The sequence below is a fragment of the Myotis nattereri genome, assembly GCF_964212035.1.
Source record: "Myotis nattereri genome assembly, chromosome: 12".
Classification (NCBI taxonomy): Eukaryota; Metazoa; Chordata; class Mammalia; order Chiroptera; family Vespertilionidae; genus Myotis; species Myotis nattereri.
The window spans coordinates 77,730,835-77,753,091 of record NC_138087.1 but is presented as its reverse complement, the minus strand read 5'-3'; the positions used below and the strand labels follow the sequence as shown (position 1 = coordinate 77,753,091).

The window sequence follows — 22,257 nt, the reverse complement described above, 5'->3', positions numbered from 1 at the left end:
ACACGGAAGCACAGTGAGGCGGGAGGGACCTGGGCGAGCTCTACAGGAGCTGTCTCAGGTAAAACACGGCCTGCGGTCTCGCTCCTTCTATTAGGGAAACAGCCTATCTGCTATTGGCTAGCTCTTCCTAGCGGCCCAGCGAGCAGAGAGGCAATCGTTTTCCTGTTTCAGAGGAAAGCTGCCGCTCAGTGTGGCCAGCCACCTGCCCAGGCCAGCTGGTGGGCCAGGGCTGGGCGCCAGCCACCTGCTCCCAGGACAGGACCCTTCCTCCGGGGGCTCTTCAGGCCCAGCCCCACTGGGATTTGGTGATGGACCCAAGCGAGGCCCTCGTACCTCAGGACAGACTTTAAGGGAGCAGAGATGGTCTGCAGGCCTGACTGACAGCACACCCCCCTCTGCAGAGACACACCCCATAAACCGGCCACTGACCTCAGGGAGGAGGGGAGCCACGTTCAAGGGGGAGGTGCTGTCAGCTGACCCCTCAGACACGGAAACTGGGTGCTAAGAGATCACGACTAGACACAGGTTTTAAACGTTTCTAATTCTGCCCAAAGGAGGGAGGAGGCTGTGACTGAGCCCCAGACTCGGGACCCATGAATGGGAACACACAGGCTCCTTCAGGGCCAAGCTCTGAGGAGCAGGGGCTGTGGGAGCCTCCACCTTCCCGTAACACAGTGCCAGGTCACAGAAGGCTACCAGTGAACAAAGACAACAATCAGGCTGGGTCACGTGCAGAGACAGTCACACTGTGTGTGTCCTTAGTGGGATTTTAGCCCAGCCTCCCCCAGACCCACATTTGCCCCAACCTCCCTCTTACACCAAGTGAGCCAGGGTTAGCTCTGAAACCTCCCAAGGTCAAGTGTCTAGCAAGGCAAGGCACCAGGCTTCCTCCTACCCCAGCAGGTGAGACTCACAGTCATGCCATGTCCCCCAGGGCCAAGCACCCCCCAGGACCGGGGACGGGAGGCTGGGTGCTGGTGCAGGGGGAGGAGGACAGACCCCTCTGTCCCAAGCGGCCGAGGGCAGTGGGTTAGTGAGAAAGCGGAGCCGCCTGGGAAGCCGAGTGCATTGGTAAACCACAGTGAGGTAAGAAGAGAAATAAGAGGAGAAAAACCTTCCAGACAGATCATCCCCAACTTCATACTGATAGACACGAATGACCCGACGATATGCTATGCTATTTAAAGAAAAGAAACCAAGTGAATACACCAAAGGAAGGGGGAGGCGAGAGCAATACCGACACACACACACCACAGGCCCAAGCTGGCAGTGCACAGGCAGGGCACCCTGGAGCCCAGGCAGGGACCTGGTAGAGGGAGAGCTGAGGGCCGGCCTGGGGGGACAGGCAGCCTCGGGGCAGTGCACACGGGCTGGGCAACACTGGACAGGGCCGGGAGGAGCCACACAGTAAGGGGAGCACAGCACCTTACGGAGACAAGACCAGGACCAGCAGACACAGCCACGGGGCCCGGGAGGAAAGCAGACACCAGGGTTGCTTACGAGCTCAAGCTTGAAACTGATCTCTAAGTGCTGACCCATTCTGCCCTCGGCACGTGGGGACAGGTCTGTGGGCACATTTCTCCCACTGCTCCGTTCCCTGTGCAGAGCCTTAGGAGTGCGAGTCTAAAACACGGTGCTACCACCAACCCTGGCCTTGACAGTGGCCTGGGAGAGAATGCAGAGGTGACCGACCCAGCCAGAAGCCAAGCCGGGGGAAGAGGCTCCTAAGGGACTGGGCGGGTTGGCCTGCTCCTCCTGGACTCCCTCCAAACCCTATCGCTCAGAAACACAGGGCACTTTTGCCTTCGATTAGGGTAAATGACACCTGTACCCCCACCTCTCCCCTGGGGAAGATGGGGATTGCTGGGGGAGGGATCACAGCTGGGGACTTCCTGAGCCAGCCTGAGCCCCCTAAACATGGGCGTCCTGCTTTATGCCACGGCCTTCCTCAGGACTAAACAGTCCCAGTGGACACATGAGGCAGGGGCACGAACCAGCTGGGGGCTCCCCGAGGCTCTGGCCTTCTGGCTGGTCACATTCCCTACCCAAGAGCACTTTAATTGGAACAGGAAGGTGGGAGTGGCTCCCCTCCCCAGACGGCAGGTGTTCGGGACAGTGGGCTGTGGGGCAGGGCACACACTCCTTGTAAGATGACAGGGATGGGGCAGGGGAAGTGTAGCCTGCCCTGGGCAGGAAGGCGCAGGAAGGCCCACCCTGGGGTCCTCTGAAAGCCAGGCCACAGGGGGACAGAGGGTAGAGGGACAAGCACAGGAGACACCACCACACCACGAGCCCGGAGAAATAAGACAATATTAACCCATCGAGGAGATACGTTCTGTGGAGATGGGATCCAAGCAGCAGCGAGACAGGTGGTGTCCAAACAGCAGCCATCGGGAGAGGGAGAAACGAGAAAGAAAACAAAACCAACATCAGTACCCACCCTGCATTCACCCCATACCCTCTGGCACTGAGCTGTTGCTCAGGGCTGACCAGGGGCCGTGCACTGTCTCCCCCGCACCCCCCAATTGGGAAAAGTAACTTCAAGAACACCGTTCTAATGCCACCCACCTCTGGTTCCCACGCTGCTAACCCTTTCCCTAATGCCCAGCATGCCTCCTGCTTTCATGCAAAGCTTCCCTCGACCTGGAGGCCCAGGTATTCAGCCCAGGACCAGCATGCTCCCAGGGCTGGGCAGGTGGGGCGGCACCTGGTTTCCTGGATCCACTGGTGGAAGGCGTTGGCGTGCTGTGCAAACTCCTGCCGCAGCTTGTCGTTCTCCTCCTGCCGGCGCTGCTCCTTCTGCAGCTCCAGCTCCCTCTCCTAAGGACCAAAGGGAGGCAGGAGCCGTGTCATCCAGCCCTCCGGCACAGACAGGCCCGGGGTGGCGATGGCTCTGCCCTCGGGAAGGGACAGCTGGCCTTCACGTTGGGAAGGAGTAGGAAGTTGTTTTCTGATCATGAACACAAGAAACTGGCTCTGGAGGTCAGGAAGGACTGATGTCAACCTTAACCCAAAGACACGGGGAAATCTGGGAGACACGCATGAGCTCAGAGCACTCAGTAATTCTCTAGCTGCTCGAACCCCTGCCAGAACTCTGGCAAGCTGTGCCGTGGAACTGACTGGTGTCAGGTAAGGGTGGGTTGCTGTGGTGACATGGTAACTTCTGATAAACAAAACCCTGCTTCCTTCGCCCGAATCTCATTGCTCTCCTGCTCAAGGGGTTTCTCTGACCGGGGTCCCAGGCCGACAGGATGCAGGGAGCAGGGGAGGGCACCTTAATGATCTTCTGCAGGTTCCTCCAGGTCTCCTCCAGGGCCTCCATGGTGAACCAGGTGTAGGGGTTGGAGGCCACGCGGAAGCTTTTGATCTGGCGGTCGAGCTCGGCCAGCTGGTTGAAGTCGGCCTGGGCGGAGCTGAGGGAGGAGCGGAAGGCGTCGTGGGCCTCTCGCAAGGCCTTGATCTCTTCCAGGGAGTTGCAGCGCACAGGGTCCGTCAGATCCTCCTCTGCATTTTCAAACCAGCTGTTGAAGGCAGAAGCCTTTTTGGCAAAGGTCAGGAAGAGGTCCTCCACCTGAAAGCAGAGGAGAGGAGTCAGGACAGCCACCAGGCTGGACATCCCGCGGGACGAGCGGCAGGTGTGGGGCAGGAAAGGCCGGGGAGTTCCCTGGGCACAGGGTGGCGACGGCACGGGGCGGGCTTGACTCCTTTCTCCCACGTCCACTTGTCTTCCCTGCCACCCTTCCCCTCGTGTGAGAATTCCGCCTGCCCTGGGGTTTCTGAACGGCAGGGAGCTCACTGCCTGGCTGAAGCTGACGCCACGCCCTGTGCAGAACCTCTGTGCCAAACTGACAGAGCCTGGCAAGTGGAAGCCGGGTCCCCGTTGCCTGGCGCTGGCGGCTGAGCCTGGCCGGCCCCCCTCACCTTGCGGAAGTGACTCTGAGCCTCCAGCAGCTTCTTCTTCCGGGTGGCCGAGTTGGCCAGAAGCTGGCTCCATCTCTTCATGAGGGAGGCGTGCCGGGCCTCGATGGCCTTGGACTGAATGTGCTTTGCGGCCAGCAGCTGGTCTTTGAGGGCAGTGATGTTGGCGATGCCCTCCTGCTGGAAGGCCTGCAGGCCCGCGTCAAAGGTTTCCTGGAACAGGAGTCATGAGTCATCTGCAGTGGCCACAGTGAGACTCACACTCGCTCTGTCTGGTGCCTCAGCCAGACTGTCAGCCTGGAGTCCCCTCCCTGTCCTGCCCTGGTCACACCGCCTCCTCTTCTGCTTGTCCCTCAGACCACGGATTCTGACAGCAGCCTCCTCCCCGCCCCCCGCCCCCTTGCCCCGCAGGCACTGAGGTCAGACACTGAGTGTGAGCACAGTGCGTGCTGCACGCACACCGTCAGCACCCGTGAGGCCACCGCACACGCCTAGTGGGCAAGCTCCCGAGGACCAGGACTGCACCTCGTTACTGCCGAGGCCCTAGGCCCAACGCAGACGAGTCAAATATCTCAGTGAAAGACGCGGACCTTCACTTATCGGCCAGGAAACACTATCTGAGTGACTCTCGATCCACCAACCAGGGGCCACCACTGACCTGTTTGGTAAGGAGAGTTTGGACAGAAGACAGATCTCGGCCATAGTCGTCTGTCTTCAAGCTGTTCTCCTTTTCACCTAGAAAACCAAGCGTGGGAAATACAGCTCTCCTCCTCGGTTAAATGCCAACTCTACCAACAGCAGTCTGAGCCACGGTGCCTGCCTGCTCCCGCACCCAGACCCCGTTCTCCATCTGCGCCATGAAGAGGAGGTCCAATCGCTCCTTAAGTGATAACCCCTAAGGCCACTTGGTCCCCAAACCAGGCTGCCTCCTCCTCTCAAGGAAGCTGACCAGACCCTGGGCCCAGCAGCGAGGGGCAGTGCTGACGCCGCCTGGTGCGGGCTGCTGTGACGGTCCCTGCTTCTTTCACTGGCCACGGGCCTGTGTGTGTGTGAGAACCTGTGTGTGGCCCAGGGCTGGACACTGAGGCCCTGGGACTCTGGGTCAGGACACTGGCTCCTTCTGCTGCCGCCAGGGGTGTGGCCTGGTGGCGGGCTCTCTGCCCACGTGACCAGCTCCTCTGCAGAAGACCCACTGCAAAGGGAGTGGAGGCGCCGTGGGCCCGGGGCAACCCTGCTGGCTGGGCTGGGAAACGTGCTCACCGATCCACGACTCCACCACGTCCGCCTTCCAGTTGAACTGAAGGAAGGCCGAGTTCTCGTCAAGCTTCGCCTTCCTCTGGGCGGCAGCTTTCTCCAAGTCGGACACTTTCCCGTTCAAGCCCTTCATCTTGGAGGAGATGTTCTCCTCGTGGTGATTGTTCTAGGCCATGAAGAGAAGGCACGCTCTGGTCAGCCTCACCTCCCTGCAGTGACCTGCCCTGGCCCTCCCTGCGGGAAGGCCTCCATTGCTGGAAGATGCGCCCCGTGTGCCATCCACCGCGGGGAGAGCAACAGAGAAAGCCTTGAAAAGGCGGATACTGCAGTTCCATTTAAAGGACGTTCTAAAGGAATAATGAGGAACAGACTGGAATGTTAAGTCACGATGATGTATCGACATTATTTTTGATAGCAAACAACTGGGAAAAGCCCAAACTACCACTTAGAAAAAATACTATACGTCCAAAGAATGGCTATTACACACTGAAAACAACGATTCAGAAAGTGCTCTGACACTGTGGAGACTGAGGCTACAAAGTCTCAAACACTTGGATTCAGTCTTGGTTCAAATCGTATTTGAGCCCTAGCTGGTTTGGCTCAGTGGATAGAGCGTCGGCCTGCGGACTGAGAGGTCCCAGGTTCGATTCTGGTCAAGGGCATGTACCTGGGTTGCAGGCATATCCCAGTAGGAGATGTGCAGGAGGCAGCTGATCGATGATTCTCTCTCATCGATGTTTCTAACTCTCTATCCCTCTCCCTTCCTCTGTGAAAAATCAATAAAATATGTTTAAAAAATAAAATAAAATTGTATTTGAAAACAATCCTCCCCATCAGCAGGAAGTTGAAAGAGAAGCGCAGGGAGGAGGCCAAGGCTGCTGCTGAGGGCGAGAGGCACTGGCCTCGTGTTCAGAGGCCGAAGGAGACCCACGAACCAGGCCTGTCCCGTGTGAAGAACAGAGCGCAGCACCAGGGGGCTGCCGCCGGGGAGCTGTGCAGAGGTGTCACCTCCGTCTGCACACCCTCCTCTAGGGCTCGTTTCCGTTAATTCGCCCACCAGGGCCAGGAAAACCCTCTCCAGCGAAACCCATTTTACTACGCTGTTACCTGCTATGGACCCAATCTCTAGCCTCCTCTCCAAGGCCTGATTACTGGCCAAGACCTGTGATAAGACAGCTTACTGACTGATGGTTCGAGACAGGAAATGACTACTGTGAAAGCTGCTTGCCTTGTGGCGCTAAATGTGTCATTTAAGCGCCTGGTGGAGACTCACTCCTGACGTGTGGGGACAGGTCTCATTTGGAACTGCAACAGGGTGACTCCCCTGCTATGGAGGGGGTACCCAACCCTTCCTCCCTCTATCGAAGGGACACCTGAGCAAAATAAACCTCGAGCCTTTAACAGATTCATTTCTAACTCGTTCTGTGTAACAGCCAGGCCGCAGGTAACTTTACAGGGTGGTGTAAGCCAATCAGGCATCACTTCGCCCTGGGGGAGCTGTATGTGTGGAGAGAAAGTCTGGAAGGCTGGGCAAAAGGCCTTGCCGTGGTCTGGTGGTGGCTCGATGGGGACTATTTATGACCTGCTCACGCGCATCCTACTCTCTCTGTGAAGGGCTTTATTACTGGAAACAACAACAGCCCCACGGGAGGGAGGGCCAGGGCCACAGGAGGACCTCGGGATGCTCCTCTGCTCCGTCAGGCGTCAGTGCTGTACAGCAACTACTCACGGGCTTCAAACGGGAGAACGGCCACTAGTCACACCATCTTCCTCTTTGTGAAGCACAGGAATGGACTTGGAATTGGTCTGGTGCGCACCTTTGGCGACTGTCCCAGGGGTGCGTGTGGGACAGCTGAGGTCTCCCCGGCGGCAGGACTCACCTTCTTAACGAGGTCTTGTCCATTAGTGCACACGTCACTCACACGGTCCTTGTGCACAGTGAAGTCTGTCTCGAAAGCTTCATGCTTCTTCAGTAAGCCCTGCAGGGAGGCAGCGAAGTGGCTCTGAGTGCCTGGCATGTGCCAGTGTGCCAGCTGCGCGACAGAGGGTCACAGACTGGAAGGCGCATGCCCTCACACCATCAGTCTAGCTAGGGGCTGAGACGGCGACGGGGACAGAATAAACGAGCTGGTATGTAAAACCCGGCTGCAGCAAGAGTGACCGGTAGGGGACTGGCCTTGGGAAGTGATGCCAGGGAAGGCCTTTCTGAAGGGGCCGATCAGCCCGGCCTCTCTTCCCCTCTAGACCCATCCCGGGGTGTAACTGGACGCGTCTCCTAAGGGACCGAAGCAGTGGAGACTGCGCTTCAGGCCCAAGCACACGGGAGGGAAGCCCTCGCTGCATGTCACCTCTACCCCGGGCCCCCGAGGGGCTGCTCAGGGTCCCCATCGTAAGGGGGGACTCGGGGCTACCCCGCTTCTCGGGGATGTAAACTCTGCTTCCTCAGTTGGTGGCTCCCATTCAGGAACATTCTACCAGAATGTGCAGCCCCTTCTATCAAGAGGGGAGTCTAACCGAAGCCGGTTTGGCTCAGTGGATAGAGCATCGGCCTGCGGACTGAAGGGTCCCAGGTTCGATTCCGGTCAAGGGCATGTACCTGGGTTGCGGGCACATCCCCAGTGGGAGATGTGCAGGAGGCAGCTGATCGATGTTTCTCTCTCATTGATGTTTCTAACTCTCTATCTCTCTCCCTTCCTCTCTGTAAAAAATCAATAAAATATATTTAAAAAAAAAAAAAGAGAGAGAGAGGGGAGTCTATTCTTCCACCCATGACCCCGGGCGGCCTTGTGACTGCTGCGACCAACAGGGGGCTGCGAGGACGATGCTGTTACGTCTGAGACGAGGCCTGAAGAGCCCTTGCAGGCTCTGCCTTTGCTGCGCGAACGCTGCCTATGAAAGCCAAGCCGGTCCGGCTGCTGAGGCCGAGGCATGTGGAGGGACAGCTGCCAGCCTCAGGAGTGACGCCATCCTGGATGTCAGCCCGCTGCCCTCGGTCTCAATGCAGCCGTGAGGGACCCAAGTGAAAGCAGCAGAGGGAATGTCCCCACTCACAGGATAAAGAGAAATGAGAACGGCTGTTTTTAGGGTGGTTACAGAGCGATAGTTAACCAACGTTGTGTGTTGAACTGTGTGCCCCTAAAAGACACGATGAATTCCTACACCCTGGCACCTGTGAATGGGGACGTGGGGCCACTGCAGAGGTGATCAAGTTAAGATGAGGTCATTAGACTGGGTCCTACTCCGATGACAGTGTCCTTTTAAGGGAAATCTGGACCCAGAAACATCCAGAGAGAATGCCATGGGAGGACAGGCACAGAGAGAAGACAGCACTGAACACAGAGACGGAGGTTAGAGTGATGCTGCACGAGCCAAGGAATGCCGGGGGCGACCAGGAGCTGCAAGGCCTGGAAGTCTCAGAGAGCAAGGTCCAGCTGACCCCTTATCTCAGGCTTCTGGCCTCCAGAACTGTGACAATACACGTCTGCTGTTTTAAAGCACCTGCTGGCGATTTTGTCATGGTGGCCACAGCAAAGCAACAGAGCACCAGTAATCGTGGTGACGATACTGCTTAACTGACAACAGGGCCCCATTCATGGGGCTCACAAAGTCATGCCAGTTTTGTCTACAGAGGGACATCTCCAGCCTAAGATCTTGAGGGCAAAACTCAACCAATGAGACCTTGGCTGCTGGCTGTGTGGTGCCCTGGGAAGAGCAGAGCCCTGACAAACCCGCGGGGAAATGGGGACCAGAGGCAGCGGTAAGAAAGGAAACAGGCGGCGCCTTCGGCCTCTCCGACCTGGATGGCAGCGAGGGTGTCTCCATAATCCTCACTGGCCACCAGGGTCATCTTCTCGTTGATCCAGGCTTCCTCCTCTTCCACGTTGGCTACGAACTGCTGGTACTCCAAGGACTCCTCCAGCCGCTGGCCCCTGTGGCACGGACAGGAAAATCAGCACTTCCCCCAACGCCGGCTCTAATGGCTGACAAGCTTGAAAAGACTGACCAGTGTGGCAGGTAAGCGGTTCAGTCAAGCTCTGCAAACACCAAGCAGAGACAGTGCTGGGCAAACGGGAAATTCTGGGACACATGCTGGGATCCGAGTCTCACACTGGAACCAGCTCAGCAGGGGTCAGAGGTGGCTCTGGAGCCAGCCATGGCCGCGCACACCCAGGGAAAGGGTCCAGGAGGCGGCGGGCGGGCCGGAAGCTCTGCAGGCCTCCTGCCGAGTCCCAGCGGGTCCCGGGCCCCCCTCTGCCACCCACCGGGCCGTCGCCAGCTGCTTTAGCTCCTTCCAGTGCTCCACAAACTGCGCCAGGCGCTGCTGGATCTCCTCCTTCCCGATGGTGTTGTCGTCAGCCAGCTTCTTCCCCGTGTCCAGGACGCCCTGCGGCCAAGAGCACAGGAACAGCCACGGCTGCTGAGATCCAGTTCACAACTCCCCCCGTTCGGTTCGGGATGGGGGGCTACAGACCCTGGAGCGGCCTCCGTGAGGTGAGTGAGAACAAAGGTTTCTTCGTACGTCACCTGGGCCCATTCAATCCCCTGCCCTCGGCCAGGCCCTCACCTGGATCGCAGGCTCGTGAGCAGCCAGTTCTGCCTCCAGCCGCTTGTGCTTCTTCCTCAGGTTCTGGACGCCGGTGAGGTCCCGGCCGTAGTCCTCCGAGCTCACCAGCAGCTTCTTCTCTCTGGACAACACAGGCGGGCGGTCAGTCCCTGCACCTCCATGTTTTCCACTGGAGATGTTCGGGCAAAACTGCTGTGAAATGTACAGCCCCCATGATATCCTTCCCCTACATCCATCAATTCCTCCAGGAAAACACTGTCCGTTTTCTGGAAAACAAAAGCCTCTATTTCCCAAATGAACAGCGTCCATGTCCATATGTGGGAGCACGCAGGACTGTGCCCGACTCTGCAGAGGGCTGGGTGCGCTGGAGAACAAGGCGCTGTGGCATTGCCCTTCAACCCCACTTTGCCAACATCCACAAACCATACACGGGAATTATAAAGACATTGATATAATTTTTAAAGTGAGGAATTAAGATATCCCCCCCCCCCTTAAAATTGTCCATTTATATGCGCCATCAACTAGAAAAAACAGACTAAAATTTTTTGGGGGGGAGAGAGGATTAAAAACAATCTCCTCTCCTTCCTTCAAGAAGTGATGTACCCCAGCGATCTCAGGGTGGGTCTAGTTAACCATCATGTGTCACCACCATTCGGAGGCCATCGCTGACCACCGCCACTGCTGACCTGGACGTGGGAAGGAACCGAGGCGTTCCACAGTGAGTGGTGGAGCTGGGACCCAGCACAGCCTGGCTGGGAGGCCAGGCCCTTTCTGCCACTTCCCTGTCTCACCACACAGTCCAGGAGCAACCAAGTCTCATGGCCAGGTAGCCTGGACCTGACTCACTCAGCCCCATGGTTCCTCTGCCATTCAAGGCTCCAGGGGTGTCCTAGAGGCCCCGAGCACGAAGCCCAGGAGCACGTACTTGATCCAGGACTCCTCGTCGTCCATGTCCCGGAAGAACTGGTGCAGGCGATGGGACTCATTCAGCTTGGCCCGCCGGGAGGCTGCCATGCTCTTGATCTTCTGGAAACGACTGTTGATGGTGTCCCGCTTGTCCTTCACTTGGGAGGTGTCGAAGGCGCTGCTGGTCATCAGGCTGTCTGCCTGGCTGTTCAGGTCCTTCAGGCGATCCTGGGGGAGGGGACGTCATGGAGGGGTCAGGAATCTGGGTCCCCAGGAATACCTGCTTGAAAGTAACAGCCCAGGACGCCCTCACTGACGAAGGCTGGTTTACGATACCTTTGGTGCGGAGTGTGGATATTCTCAGTGTGGTGTGCGGGCCCCTGGGTTCTACAAGGTCAAACTGTGTTCCTAACAACACAGCCGCGTTTGTCGCACGGAGGGGCGACAGCAATGGCGTGGGGTGCGGAGGCCTTAGCGCAGGGCAGGCAGACCGCACACGGAAGCTGACTCTTCCCTGCCCGCGCTCCCAGGAAAAGGGCTGCCTCACACACCCTTTAAAAAGCAGCAAAAATTTACTTTACCTCCATGGCTCCAATCTGCGGTTTTATTGTTTTTCCATTGAGAATTTAAGAACTGGAAGTTTTGGTTTTTCTCCTCTCAGAGGAGTGTTTCATGAAGAGGGCATTACTAGAGTTATGCTAGGGTTTCTTCTGGGTTCAGGAATTTCGGTGGCCTCTCTGCCTTTACTTTCCCTGTGGAAACAGCACACTGGCTGTTTTCTGCCAGCCTGTCACGGGGATTTCCTCCCCCTCTCCTGACTGCCCGCCTGCTTCTGAGCCACTGCCATAGGCAGCAGGAGCAGCGCAGTTCACGGAGGACCTGGGCACTGCTTGGTACCCCTCCGCTTCCTGCTCGTCAGGGACTTGACAAGACAGGAAACTGCCCAGCAAACCAGTGACTGCCTATGCAAACTATTTAAGAAAAAGTTCAACCCAGATCTTGTATCCTGTGACTTAGCAGTTGACTGAATTCAAAATTCATCAAAATAATATTATCCATTTTTGCACACTTGGATATGATACTATGGAGTAATATTTTAGGATTTCTGGCTGACTTATATATCTTTTGTGATATAATCAAACTCCTACCATTAGAAAATGTTTTGTATGTATTATAAGCTGCCTCTTTAAAACAAACTTATGATAAAAAATATTTTAAAAAGCAGCAAAAGCCATCAACTGTACTAAATATCCCTGAGTCCATGTCACTTAAAAGCCTGAGTGACAAAGGGAAAGCACACACTTCTGCGGCAGACTCAAGTTCAACGACTGTCCTGGGAAAGCACGTGGTGCGAGCTCACGAGCCACGTTTTCACAGACACCACTTCACTTGGAAGGTAACCAACAGACAAACTATGGCCACTCAGGCTTTGGGATCTCACAAATACTGTGTTGAGATTAATAAAAGTGAATCTGTCACTTTAAGGACACCTGAGTTTGTTGCTGATAAAATTTTCATGAGAAAATGATAATTTTGGAAAATTTTTGTCTACTTCTATGAGCTTGTCAGCTTTCCAGTGGGCACGACTTTTGTGTTGAGACTGGTTGTGATGTTAACTAGTGCAATGATATAATGAAATGTTTCCACATTTAGAAGATCTACGTAACTCAGCGAACCAGTATTTTCCAAATGACTCTGTAACTCGTGCACGGGTGAAAGATCCATTCAATGCCCTGACCAGTTTGGCTCAGTGGATAGAGTGTTGGCCCTCGGACTAAAGGGTCCCAGGTTCAATTCCAGCCAAGGCATGTACCTTGGTTGTAGGCTTGAGCCCCAGTAGGGGACGTGTAGGAGGCAGCTATCTATGTTTCTCTCTCATTGATATTTCCAACTCTCTATCTCTCTCCCTTCCTCTCTGTAAAAATTCAATAAAAATATATTTTTAAAAAAAGAAGATCCATTCAAAGTCCAACATGGACCAGTACATTTTAATAGAAAACAGTATAAAATCCGGTAAAGCTTAAGAGTCCATTTTGCAACTAACCTTTAAGAAACGACCACTTACTGAGTCTGGTGTAGTAGCAAATATTCACATTAATTATCTGAATTAAAATATGGCTCCCTTCTCGAACTACCTGTGTGAGGCTGTATTTTCAGATGACACACCACAACTAACTGAGTTCAGGAGCAGCTCTGGGAAGCCAGCCATCTTCTATGAAGCTGGACATTAAAGAGATTGGCAAAAATACAACCAATGCCACTCTTGCTTTATTTGTTTTTGGAAAAACTCAGTTATAATTCATAAAAATGTTAACTTGTAATGGCTTATTTTAAATTAATTAATAAATTTACGGATTCCCCAGGAAGTGGCAAAAAACAGCTCAGGTTATGCATCCTCTCCCCACTGTAGTGTCTCCCACAGCACAAGAACACCAGCCCTTCCCCTGCATTGCTGGAAGCGGTCCCCGACCTTACTCAGATTCCACCCTTTTCCACGTGCATTCATTTGTGCGTGTTGTTCCATGCAATTTTATCGTATGTGTAGATGTGTGTAATCACCACCAAAACCAAGGCACCGGCGTTCTGTTAGCACGAATGAACTTCCTTGTACCTTACAGCTGCACACCTCCCCATTCCCAACCCCTGGCAACCACTAATTTGTTCTCCGCCTCTAACTTGTCATTTCGAGAGTGTTATACAAATGAAGTCATACAGTATGTAACCCATTGATATGCATTAGTACAGTTTAACTTTTAAAATTTATTTACTTTTAATAATGATGAATACTGATAAATAAAGCCCACACACTCCTCAGGGCCCCTCAATAACGTTGAGTATAAAGTGGCCCCAAGACCAAGACTACAATGTTTGAGGCCCTCGGCTTGGAGTGACAGACACTCCTCTCCTGTCCCAAATGCACAACCGTGTCCAAACACTGGCCTGACCACCCCTCTGCTCACCTCGTGGGCAGATATATCCGCCTCCAGCAGCTGATGTTTTTTGAGCAAGTTGTTTACAGAAGCCAGATCTTTGCCGTAATCTTCAGACGCCAGAAGAGCCTCCACCTGGCAGTGAAAGACAAAAGGAAAGGCTACGGTATGGTGCACGCTGAGTTCTGGAAAACCCGGCTGCTCAGCTGTTATTCGGGTCTTAGTTTGGAGGGCAACACACCTCTCAATCACACGTTACTGTTATGCTCGGCCTGTATCAGCCCACACGGCCTAAGATGCTCTCTTTCTGTCAATCAAAACCTCAATCGCCTGTGAGTTCAAATGCTACAGCTTAAGGCAGGGCCACTGAGCCTTAAAGTGGTTTGATGGCAAAATGCAGACCAATTCCACTTCAAGGAAACTCTGCAAGGGAAGGCCTAGCAGCGTGGGCAGAGATTACTACACAGGGACGCTCACTGCAGCACAACGTATAGTGCCCCAAACCTGGAAGACCTGAATGTCCAACCTCATGGGAATGCTGACATGATGGCACAACTTGGACTTGGGTAGCTATTCAAATGTTTAGGAGGAATTACTAGACTTGGGGATAACACTCCCAATACATAATAAAAATTACATCGTGAGCCCAACTATATATAAAAATACAGCCACACAAATATTCAAGTGAATATGTACAGACTAGACATGGATAGCGCAGTGGGCTCTAAACATGGCTATTGTTACACTTTCTGGATTCTCCAACTCTCCCACAGAGCACACTGCTAACTCTGGCTTCCTGCTCACTGCACTCCCTATGGAGGAGGGGTCTCTAGTCCAAGGCCCATCACAAATAAGCTTACTCTACTCTAAGCATCCCTTCGCACTACTTCCCAGCCCTGCACAGCTCTCATCTGATAGTGAAGATTTCTGCTAAAAGGGAGATGGGGAGAGCCCTGACTTTCCATGGCTTTACGTTTGCTGACTGAACTACTATCCAAAATGACGAGACATCTCAGCGTTACCTCGGAGAGCCAGAAGTCAAAGTCCTTGATTCCGGTGTTAAAGTTCTGCTGTTTGTTGGCTTCTTTCAGTTTCTGGCTCTTTTCAGCTGACTTCTGCACCAGGAACTGCCACTGGTCAGCTAAGGCAGCCAGACGGGCCTGGGGAAGAGAAGGAGCCCTCAGAGATGGCGAAATGCACGAAGGACCTGCTCTGCTAAAACCGACTTGACACACTTGAGAGGAGAAGGGGAGACACTCAGAGCAGCCAGTCTCACTCGTGTCCCCATCGTATGCAGCCCGAAGCCTTCTGATGTGCTGAAACCAGCCCCTCTTGTCCCTGAGCCTGCGTGGAGCTGGGGCCCCTACCTTCACAGCATCCTCGCTGCCGGCACAGGCCCCGCGTTCAATCAGGGAGTTGCCGGTGTCGATGACGCCGCGGATCCGGTCGGCATTGGCGTGCAGCTCTGCTTCGAAGGCCTGGTGCTTCTGGTGCTTGCTCTAAAAACACCAAAACCACCTTTCAAAGCCTGGTCCTCACATCTTCCCAGGGGGGAGGGGCTCTCAGAAGGGAGTGGCAGCAAACTTAAAGATCTGGGGGCAAGTGCCAACATTTTGAGAGAAGGCAACCGAAGAACCTGTGGCTGTTTAAGGGGCTGGGGCAGCGGAAGCAAGGGCACCAGCTCAGAACAGTGAGCTGAGCTGATCTTAAATACAGGACTGGCTATTTGGGAGTGAAGTCCTGGAATTATATACTTTCTAACATTTTGCTGAAGATCTCAATGGCCAATCGAAGTATTGAATCTACTTGAACATCAATTTCCATCCACGACGTTCTCCTTAGTGGACAGAACGCTGACAATGACACATACAGATCTCCCATCATCCACGGCAGCGTCACCACGGAGCACTGCGTGGAGGGCCGGCTGACCCTCTGTGGCAGACTGGCTTTGCTGGTTTCTCATCTGGTAGCTGTCGTTATCAGAACACCTGGATGTTGTAAAAATCCAGGCTTGAGTCCAGGTAGGGACTTCGCTTTGCTAAGAAAAGAGAGGGCTGGGAGTGGTGGCTCCTGATGCTGGATGGGCTCCTGATCCTGGGGCCTAACAGTGTTTTATTTTAAACCACAAAGGACCAGGAGGCACGGGAACACAAGAGACAAGTGCGAGGACATAGCTGTGGCACAATTCTGGGTGAGAAACGCAGTGTCTCATGGAGAATGTTATTTGGGGGGAAAAGAACTAAAAGAAAAAAGCAGTACAGGTGGGGAAGAATTCTGCATCAAATGTTTCATTTCAGGGGCAGCAACTGCCAAAGGATGGAGCCACCTGGCTGGCTGAGCATAGCACTGACACCGAGTGGCCCTGCCGTGTCCCCAGGTGCCTGTGCCTCGGAACAAGAGCAACAAGGTCTCAGGTACCCCAAGTCCTGACCAAGCCCAATTTCCCTCTTCTTGTTCTGATCGCTCTTTGGTTTCGAATCCCATCTATTCTACTTCGTCATTTCTTCCATCCACGTACGCAACTTCCGAGCTCCATGTGGATGGAAACGTCCCTTTCCCCATTCCGTGGGTAATGCCCACTTTTTGCTCAGCCCCTCCCGCTGGCTCCTCTTAGGGTTGGGAGCAGATCGTCTGCCTCTCTGAGGATCCCGCACTGTCCCTCTCCCGTGACCAGCACAAAACTCTCACCCCGCCTAGACCCACGGCCCTAGGCCACTGAGGGCCACGAGCCCACGTCCACACAGAAAAGCTGATTGTTTCATTTTTTAAAAGCAGCCCCTCTGGAAAGAAAGCAGTCAACTAGTGCCCCCCAAATCAAACATTGCACAGAACTTGCCTCCCTGATATGCTGAGAGAGGGGCAGGGAATGAGGGGTGCAGGCTAATGACAACAGAGAAAGCCACAGCCCACAGGGACACCTGAATGGAGTGTGATGGATGATTAGAAATGGAAGGATGGGTGAAGAGACACCAGCAGACTGCATGTGACCACGGTAACAAGAATCTATACGGAAAACAAATACTGGAGCGCATTTAACTAAAACTTTGAGAGACAAAAAAAACTTACCAGCAGCTTGGAAAGCTACAAAAACAGAGTGAAATAACAAGAGTTCAGTACACTGATGTGAACACACAATCAGCTATTCAACAGAAACTCACTTTGCTGTCACACTTCCCCTGGGAAGCTGAACATTTGGGGACAGCAAACAGAAGGGGACTCTACAGACTTTTTAGCAGATACGGACCATTTCAATAGAGACAGAGCAGTTGACAACTTCGCACCAGCTCAACTTATCAGGACAATTTTCAATGGCTTCCCCATGGGCACCAGGAGCTTGTTTTCCAGGCGTCCCCCCCTCACAGACACCGTATTGAACACAACCTACCCAAGGGCCTTGGCTACTTGGGAGACAACAGCCAGCCGGTCCGGCTCACCTGGATGTTGGTGGGGTCCTTGTAGGACTCATCGCTTGCGGTCTGTAATTTTTCGCTGATCCAAGCCTCGATCTCATCCACGTCCCGGCTGAACTGCTGGAGGGTTTGCGATTCTCCCAGCTTTGACCTTTTTTCAATCATCTGGGCTTTAAGACGTCGCCACCTGAGCAAGAGAGACAGAGACCCAACGTGAGCACCCCTCAAACAGGACTGGCCGGGGCTCCCCCACCGGCCTGGTGGGATCGGTCAGCACCATGGAGCACCCACCTGTCCAAAACCTCATTGCGCCGGCCAGAAATGTCGCCTCTGGCATAGTGGCCGGCAGCGATGAGCTGGTCAGCAAAGGACTGCAGGGCGGCAATCTTCTCCTCCTGTGGGCAAGCGGAGGCGTGAGGTCAGGGTGGGCGGGGCGGCTCTGCCCGCCCTGGACTGCAGGTCTCGCGCAGAGCGCGGTTATTTTGGGTGACCAAGAACTAGTGGTGCAGGATCAGAATACACTGACACTTTAGAAGGAGGAGTGTAAAAAGCCAGAAGAAAGCTTGATTTCAATCATTACTAGAGTAGAGTTTAACTCAAGATTCCAGGTCACACTGGGGTGGGGCAGGGGGCTAGGAACCAGTAAATGTCACATACAAAACAAGGCCTAAGAGGAAAAGGTGGTCAGATTTTCAACAAAGTGATTTATAAATCAAAGCATTTTATCTCTTTCTGATTTCTGTTAGTGTGTTCCCTAACCCTACCCCTAATCCCGCCCCCCATCCTCACCTAAGGATGTTTACTGACGCTAGTGTTTATGTGTGAGAGACTCCGATGTGAGACACACCAGCTGGATGCCCCCCACTGAGGAGTGAACCTGCAACCTAGGCACGTGCCCCAATCGGGATCAAACTCAGGACCCTTTGGCGTATGGTCGATGCTCCAACCGAGACACAATGGCCAGGCCCCATTATCTTCTTCCCTCTCTCAATAACCTTTTCCCTGTGGCTTCCCCATGACCAAAACCTCAGAATGTCGGTGTGAAGTTAAGAAAACTACTGGTGTAACTCATTTCCTGGCTACGCTGCTTCCTTCATGGAGTTAGTGTCGAGCACTGTCATTTGAGGAAGCTGCCAGGGCTCTCCAGCTGAATTAATCAAACCAATAACTACTTTTTATTCTAGTTGTTAACAGAGTAGAGGAGGAAAAGCCATCGAAGATGTCAGTTGGGCCCAGCCGGTGTGGCTCAGGTGGTTGAGTGTCCCATGCACCAAGAAGGTGCCAGTTTGATTCCTGGTCAGGGCACATGCCCAGGTTGGGGGCTCAATCTCCAGTACGCGGTGTGCAGGAGGCAGTCGATGGATGTTTCTCCCATCCATGTTTCTCTCTCTCCCCCCCGCTATTAAAAAAAAAAAAAAAAGATGTCAATTGGGCCCTGTTTGGTGTAGCTTAGGTGGTTGGAGTGTCATTCCAGAAGGTCAACGGTTCGATTCCCAATCAGGGCACAATACCCAGGTTTTCGGGTTTGATACTGAATCAATGTAGCTCTCTCACATTGATGTTTCTCTCTCCACCCCCCCTTCCCTAAAATCAATAATGATAAAAAAAAAAGAATAAAAACCAACCAAACAAAAAAGATGTCAATCGGGAAAAATCCAGTTCAGACTCTTAGGTACGAAGGCCTCACCTGGACATTAATGGCTTTGTCAAAGTCCTCATGCTTTTTGATCAGGGCCTCCACACTGTCCAGTGAGTCCCCTTTGTCTTCTGTATTCAAAAAGGCCTCCCGGGCGGCCATCCAGTTCTCTGCTTGCTCACAGTCCCGATGAAACAGCTAAAGGGCGAGACAGTGAGAAGGCAGAGCCTTTGGCAAGGAAACCCCGGGCCCAAACCCCGGGGGCACACAGGAAGCTACCCCCCAGCGCACTCACCTGCAGTTCCAGGCACTGGTCCAACATCATCCTGCGCTGCGCCCAGGCCTTCTCCAGGTCTGCACGCTCCTGATCTAGAATATCTAGTTTCTCCTTGATCTCTGGGCTGGCATAGTGCCCATGGGCCAACAGCTGCTGCCCAAACTGCTCAAATGCCTGGAAAGTGCCAGCCCTGGCATCAATTTCTGTCCGGTGTTCCTGCCAAGAGGAGGGAAGGGATTAGGTAACCGGCAGAAGATGCTCACTCTAATGTCAACCACCAGCTCACAACAAAGGGTGACGGGGGCAGGGGGGACGCTGAGGTCTTCCTGGCCCAGCAGAGCAACCAAGTCTCTGCTCCTCAGCAGGCAGGTCTACCCACCTGGTGTCGTTCCAGCAAAGCTTCAGCTCCGGTGACATCCTTGGCTAGCTCGTCTGAGGACACCAAACCTCGTATCCCATTGATCCAAGACATGAGATCCCTGGAAACCAGATCCACAGAGGAGCAGTCATTACATTATTTGGCAAGCAGGCTTGCTGCCCAGGAAAGAGAGAACTAGCAACTCTTGTCTCAGAAGGCTATTTGGGGTGAATCCAGTCAATCTACCAAATGGGGCTAGATCTCTGAGCAAAGTTATGTCAAAGCCTCTTGTTCAAGTTATTGACATATTTTTAAAAAATACAAAATTCCTTCGAGGAAAAATGAATAGGTTTATAACTAAGAACCTTTCCATCCCACGGATTAATAGGTTCTAACAGAGACAAGAGCCGTGGTTACAGCTTCAATGACAACGCCTTCTTTAGGACTGAGCCTTAAAGGTCCGAGGTCCATGCATGTAATCCAGCTTCTCACAGATGTCCACATACACGGGCACACAGATCCATGTGTAAGGCCACACGCCATATGCTTCCTTTACCTCACACACCCAGAAAGGCAAGTCCACGGAAACATGAGGCAGAGTCCAGGGGGAGTGACTGCTTATGGGTCTGGGTGTTCTAGGCCACGGGTGGGGAATCTTTTCTCTGTCAAGGGCCCACTGGATGTTTGTAACATCAGCCTCGGGCCACACAAAATTATCAACTTAAAAATCAGCCTGCTAGCCCTAGCTGGTTTGGCTCAGGGGATAGAGCATCGGACTGCAGACTGAAGGGTCCTGGGTTCAATTCTGGTCAAGGGCACATGCTTGGGTTGTGGGCTAGATCCCCAGTGTGGGGCGTGCAGGAGGCAGACAATGATTTCCTCTCATCACTGATGTTTCTCTTTCTCCCTCTCTGAAATCAGTAAATATATTTTAGCCTGCTATATTTGGTCAAACATTTAATTAACTCACCCCCTAATGTCTCAGCGGGCCCAGACCAAATGATTTCTCAGGCTTATACGGCCCTCGGGCCGGACGTTCCCCATGTTCTAGGGTGATGAAAGTTTCAAAGCTAGAGTGGCTTCTTTAGGACTGAGCCTTAAAGGTCCGAGGTCCATGCATGTAATCCAGCTTCATGCATGGTGGCTGCATGACACTGAATACACTGCATGTCATGCATGGTGGCTGCATGACACTGAATACACTGAAGTGACCGTTTCATGACTTTTACTTCACAGAAAACAAAACACAACCGGGACCTCCTACCAGAGGCCCTGGAGGCGAAGAGCACACGGGCCTGCTCCCATCCCAGCAGAGGACACGCCCCGGCAAACACACACAAGACAGGAGCGTGTGCGAGCACCGTTAGCACAAAGACATACAAAAGAAACGTCTGTCCCAAATGGTACTACTAAACAAGTAGAAGGCTACGCAGCCTTAAAAAGACTGTGGTCCCAGATCATGGGACATTCCACAAGAGGATTGCCCTGGGCTTTCAGAAAGGTCAGTGACCGAGGGCAGAGGGGTACTGCTCTAGATGACGGCGACCAGCCTACCAAATGCAGATAGTAACTCTCAACTGGATCCTCCATCAAAACGGAAGCCCTGCCTGCGGGGCAGACCTGAGACGACTGGAAGGACTGCCCGAGCCTAACCAACTCGTGCTGTCTCAGTGCGGGGTTTCTTAGTGGCCGTCCAAACGCAGGCAGGAGGAGGCCTTGTTCCCAGGAGCTGCCCGCTGAAGGACTGGAGGTAAACACCAGGCACCTGCAACCTACTGTCATGTGGTTCAGAGAAACCAAAGCACAGATTTAGAGATAAAGCAAATGCCACAAAAAGTTAGGGACAGGTGAAGGGTATCCTGGGTGTGCACTGTTAATTCTCTCCATTTCTCAGCAGACTTGAAATGTTTCTAAATAAGGAAAATGGAGAAGACTAAGCCATATCCATACGAAGTGAAAACTCTGTTTAAGGAAGAAACGGCGCTTGGCAGGGGAGGGAGCTGTGTGTGCCTCTGCGCGCGCACTTGGCGAAGAGGAGACTGATTTTTGCCTCTCTGGCAGTCAGCAGTTTGAAGGAAATGACCCCTGAGAGGTCTCCTGCCCCGGAGCTGAGTGAACGCTGCGTGCTTTACCGGAAGTCGCTCAGGAAGCGCTGCAGGTCGTGGGAGTCGCCCAGCTTGGCCTTGCGCTGGTCCGCACGCTTCCCCAGGCTGCTCCACGCCTGGTTTAACTCGGTGCACTTCTCCTGCAGGTCCTCTGCGGACTCAGGGTGGGACTGGATCAGGCGCTCGGCTGTGTCCCCAAGGGAGTTTACCTAGGGGAGGAGGGCGTGAGAAAGCAAGAACTCAGGGGCTCTGCTCCAAGGAACCTAAGAGCTGCCTCGGGCACAAATGCAGAAGAGGACTCTGCAGCCTCCCACCTTGTCTCCGAGAGCCGCGAGGTCCCTCTCAAAGCCCTCGTGCTTGCGCTGCAGGGCTTGGACGCTGGCCAGATCGTGGCCATAATTGTCTGTGTTTAGAGCCTGGTTCTTCTCCTCAATCCATTCTTTAGTTTCGTCGGCATCTCTACAGGCGAGACACACGCTCACGTCAGTCAGTGCTGAGACAGCTGCCTTGACTATTCTTAGCCGGCACGGGCACAGCTGTCAGGGGGACCACTAGTCCAAGCCCAGATACACGCTCACTCCCTCAGCAGGATTTACCAAGCACCCGCCCCGTCACACCCAGGCCCAGGGGCCAGAGCACAAATGCCAACCAGCTCCAGCTGTTACTCTGAAACGTCAGCAGGTGTGGGGACGTGGCAGTGTCCCCGCCCAGCCCTGCGCTGCTGCTCACCTGTGGAACCTCTGCACCTCATGGGCGCTGCCCAAGAGCTGGCTGCGCTCCTCGGCCAGCTGCTGCAGGGACCGCCACCGCTCGTTCAGCTCCTGCAGGACAGTGACGCGTCAGCTCTTTGGCAACCCCTCTCTGTTAGGCCTCCCCAGACTCTGGGGTAAGGGCCAAAA

At 53.8% G+C, this 22,257-nt stretch overlaps 1 protein-coding gene across 1 annotated transcript in view; it reads right to left on the bottom strand.

Moving 5' to 3' along the window:
* The window catches only part of SPTAN1 (spectrin alpha, non-erythrocytic 1), a 60,565-nt gene that overhangs the window by 2,054 nt on the left and 36,254 nt on the right, over positions 1-22,257 (bottom strand). Inside the window, exons 30-53 of the mRNA XM_081103921.1 lie at positions 22,088-22,179; positions 21,673-21,817; positions 21,386-21,567; positions 19,275-19,374; positions 18,914-19,111; positions 18,670-18,816; positions 17,274-17,377; positions 17,007-17,169; positions 16,639-16,653; positions 14,940-15,071; positions 14,595-14,732; positions 13,603-13,707; positions 10,662-10,870; positions 9,737-9,857; positions 9,435-9,556; positions 8,969-9,101; positions 7,053-7,151; positions 5,179-5,338; positions 4,577-4,653; positions 3,922-4,131; positions 3,275-3,571; positions 2,708-2,820; positions 2,318-2,335; positions 1,115-1,177 (exon numbers count right to left, since the gene is read on the bottom strand). Coding sequence (XP_080960047.1) covers positions 1,115-1,177; positions 2,318-2,335; positions 2,708-2,820; positions 3,275-3,571; positions 3,922-4,131; positions 4,577-4,653; positions 5,179-5,338; positions 7,053-7,151; positions 8,969-9,101; positions 9,435-9,556; positions 9,737-9,857; positions 10,662-10,870; positions 13,603-13,707; positions 14,595-14,732; positions 14,940-15,071; positions 16,639-16,653; positions 17,007-17,169; positions 17,274-17,377; positions 18,670-18,816; positions 18,914-19,111; positions 19,275-19,374; positions 21,386-21,567; positions 21,673-21,817; positions 22,088-22,179 — 3,143 coding nt within the window. The remainder of the gene's footprint in view (positions 1-1,114; positions 1,178-2,317; positions 2,336-2,707; positions 2,821-3,274; positions 3,572-3,921; positions 4,132-4,576; positions 4,654-5,178; positions 5,339-7,052; positions 7,152-8,968; positions 9,102-9,434; positions 9,557-9,736; positions 9,858-10,661; positions 10,871-13,602; positions 13,708-14,594; positions 14,733-14,939; positions 15,072-16,638; positions 16,654-17,006; positions 17,170-17,273; positions 17,378-18,669; positions 18,817-18,913; positions 19,112-19,274; positions 19,375-21,385; positions 21,568-21,672; positions 21,818-22,087; positions 22,180-22,257) is intronic.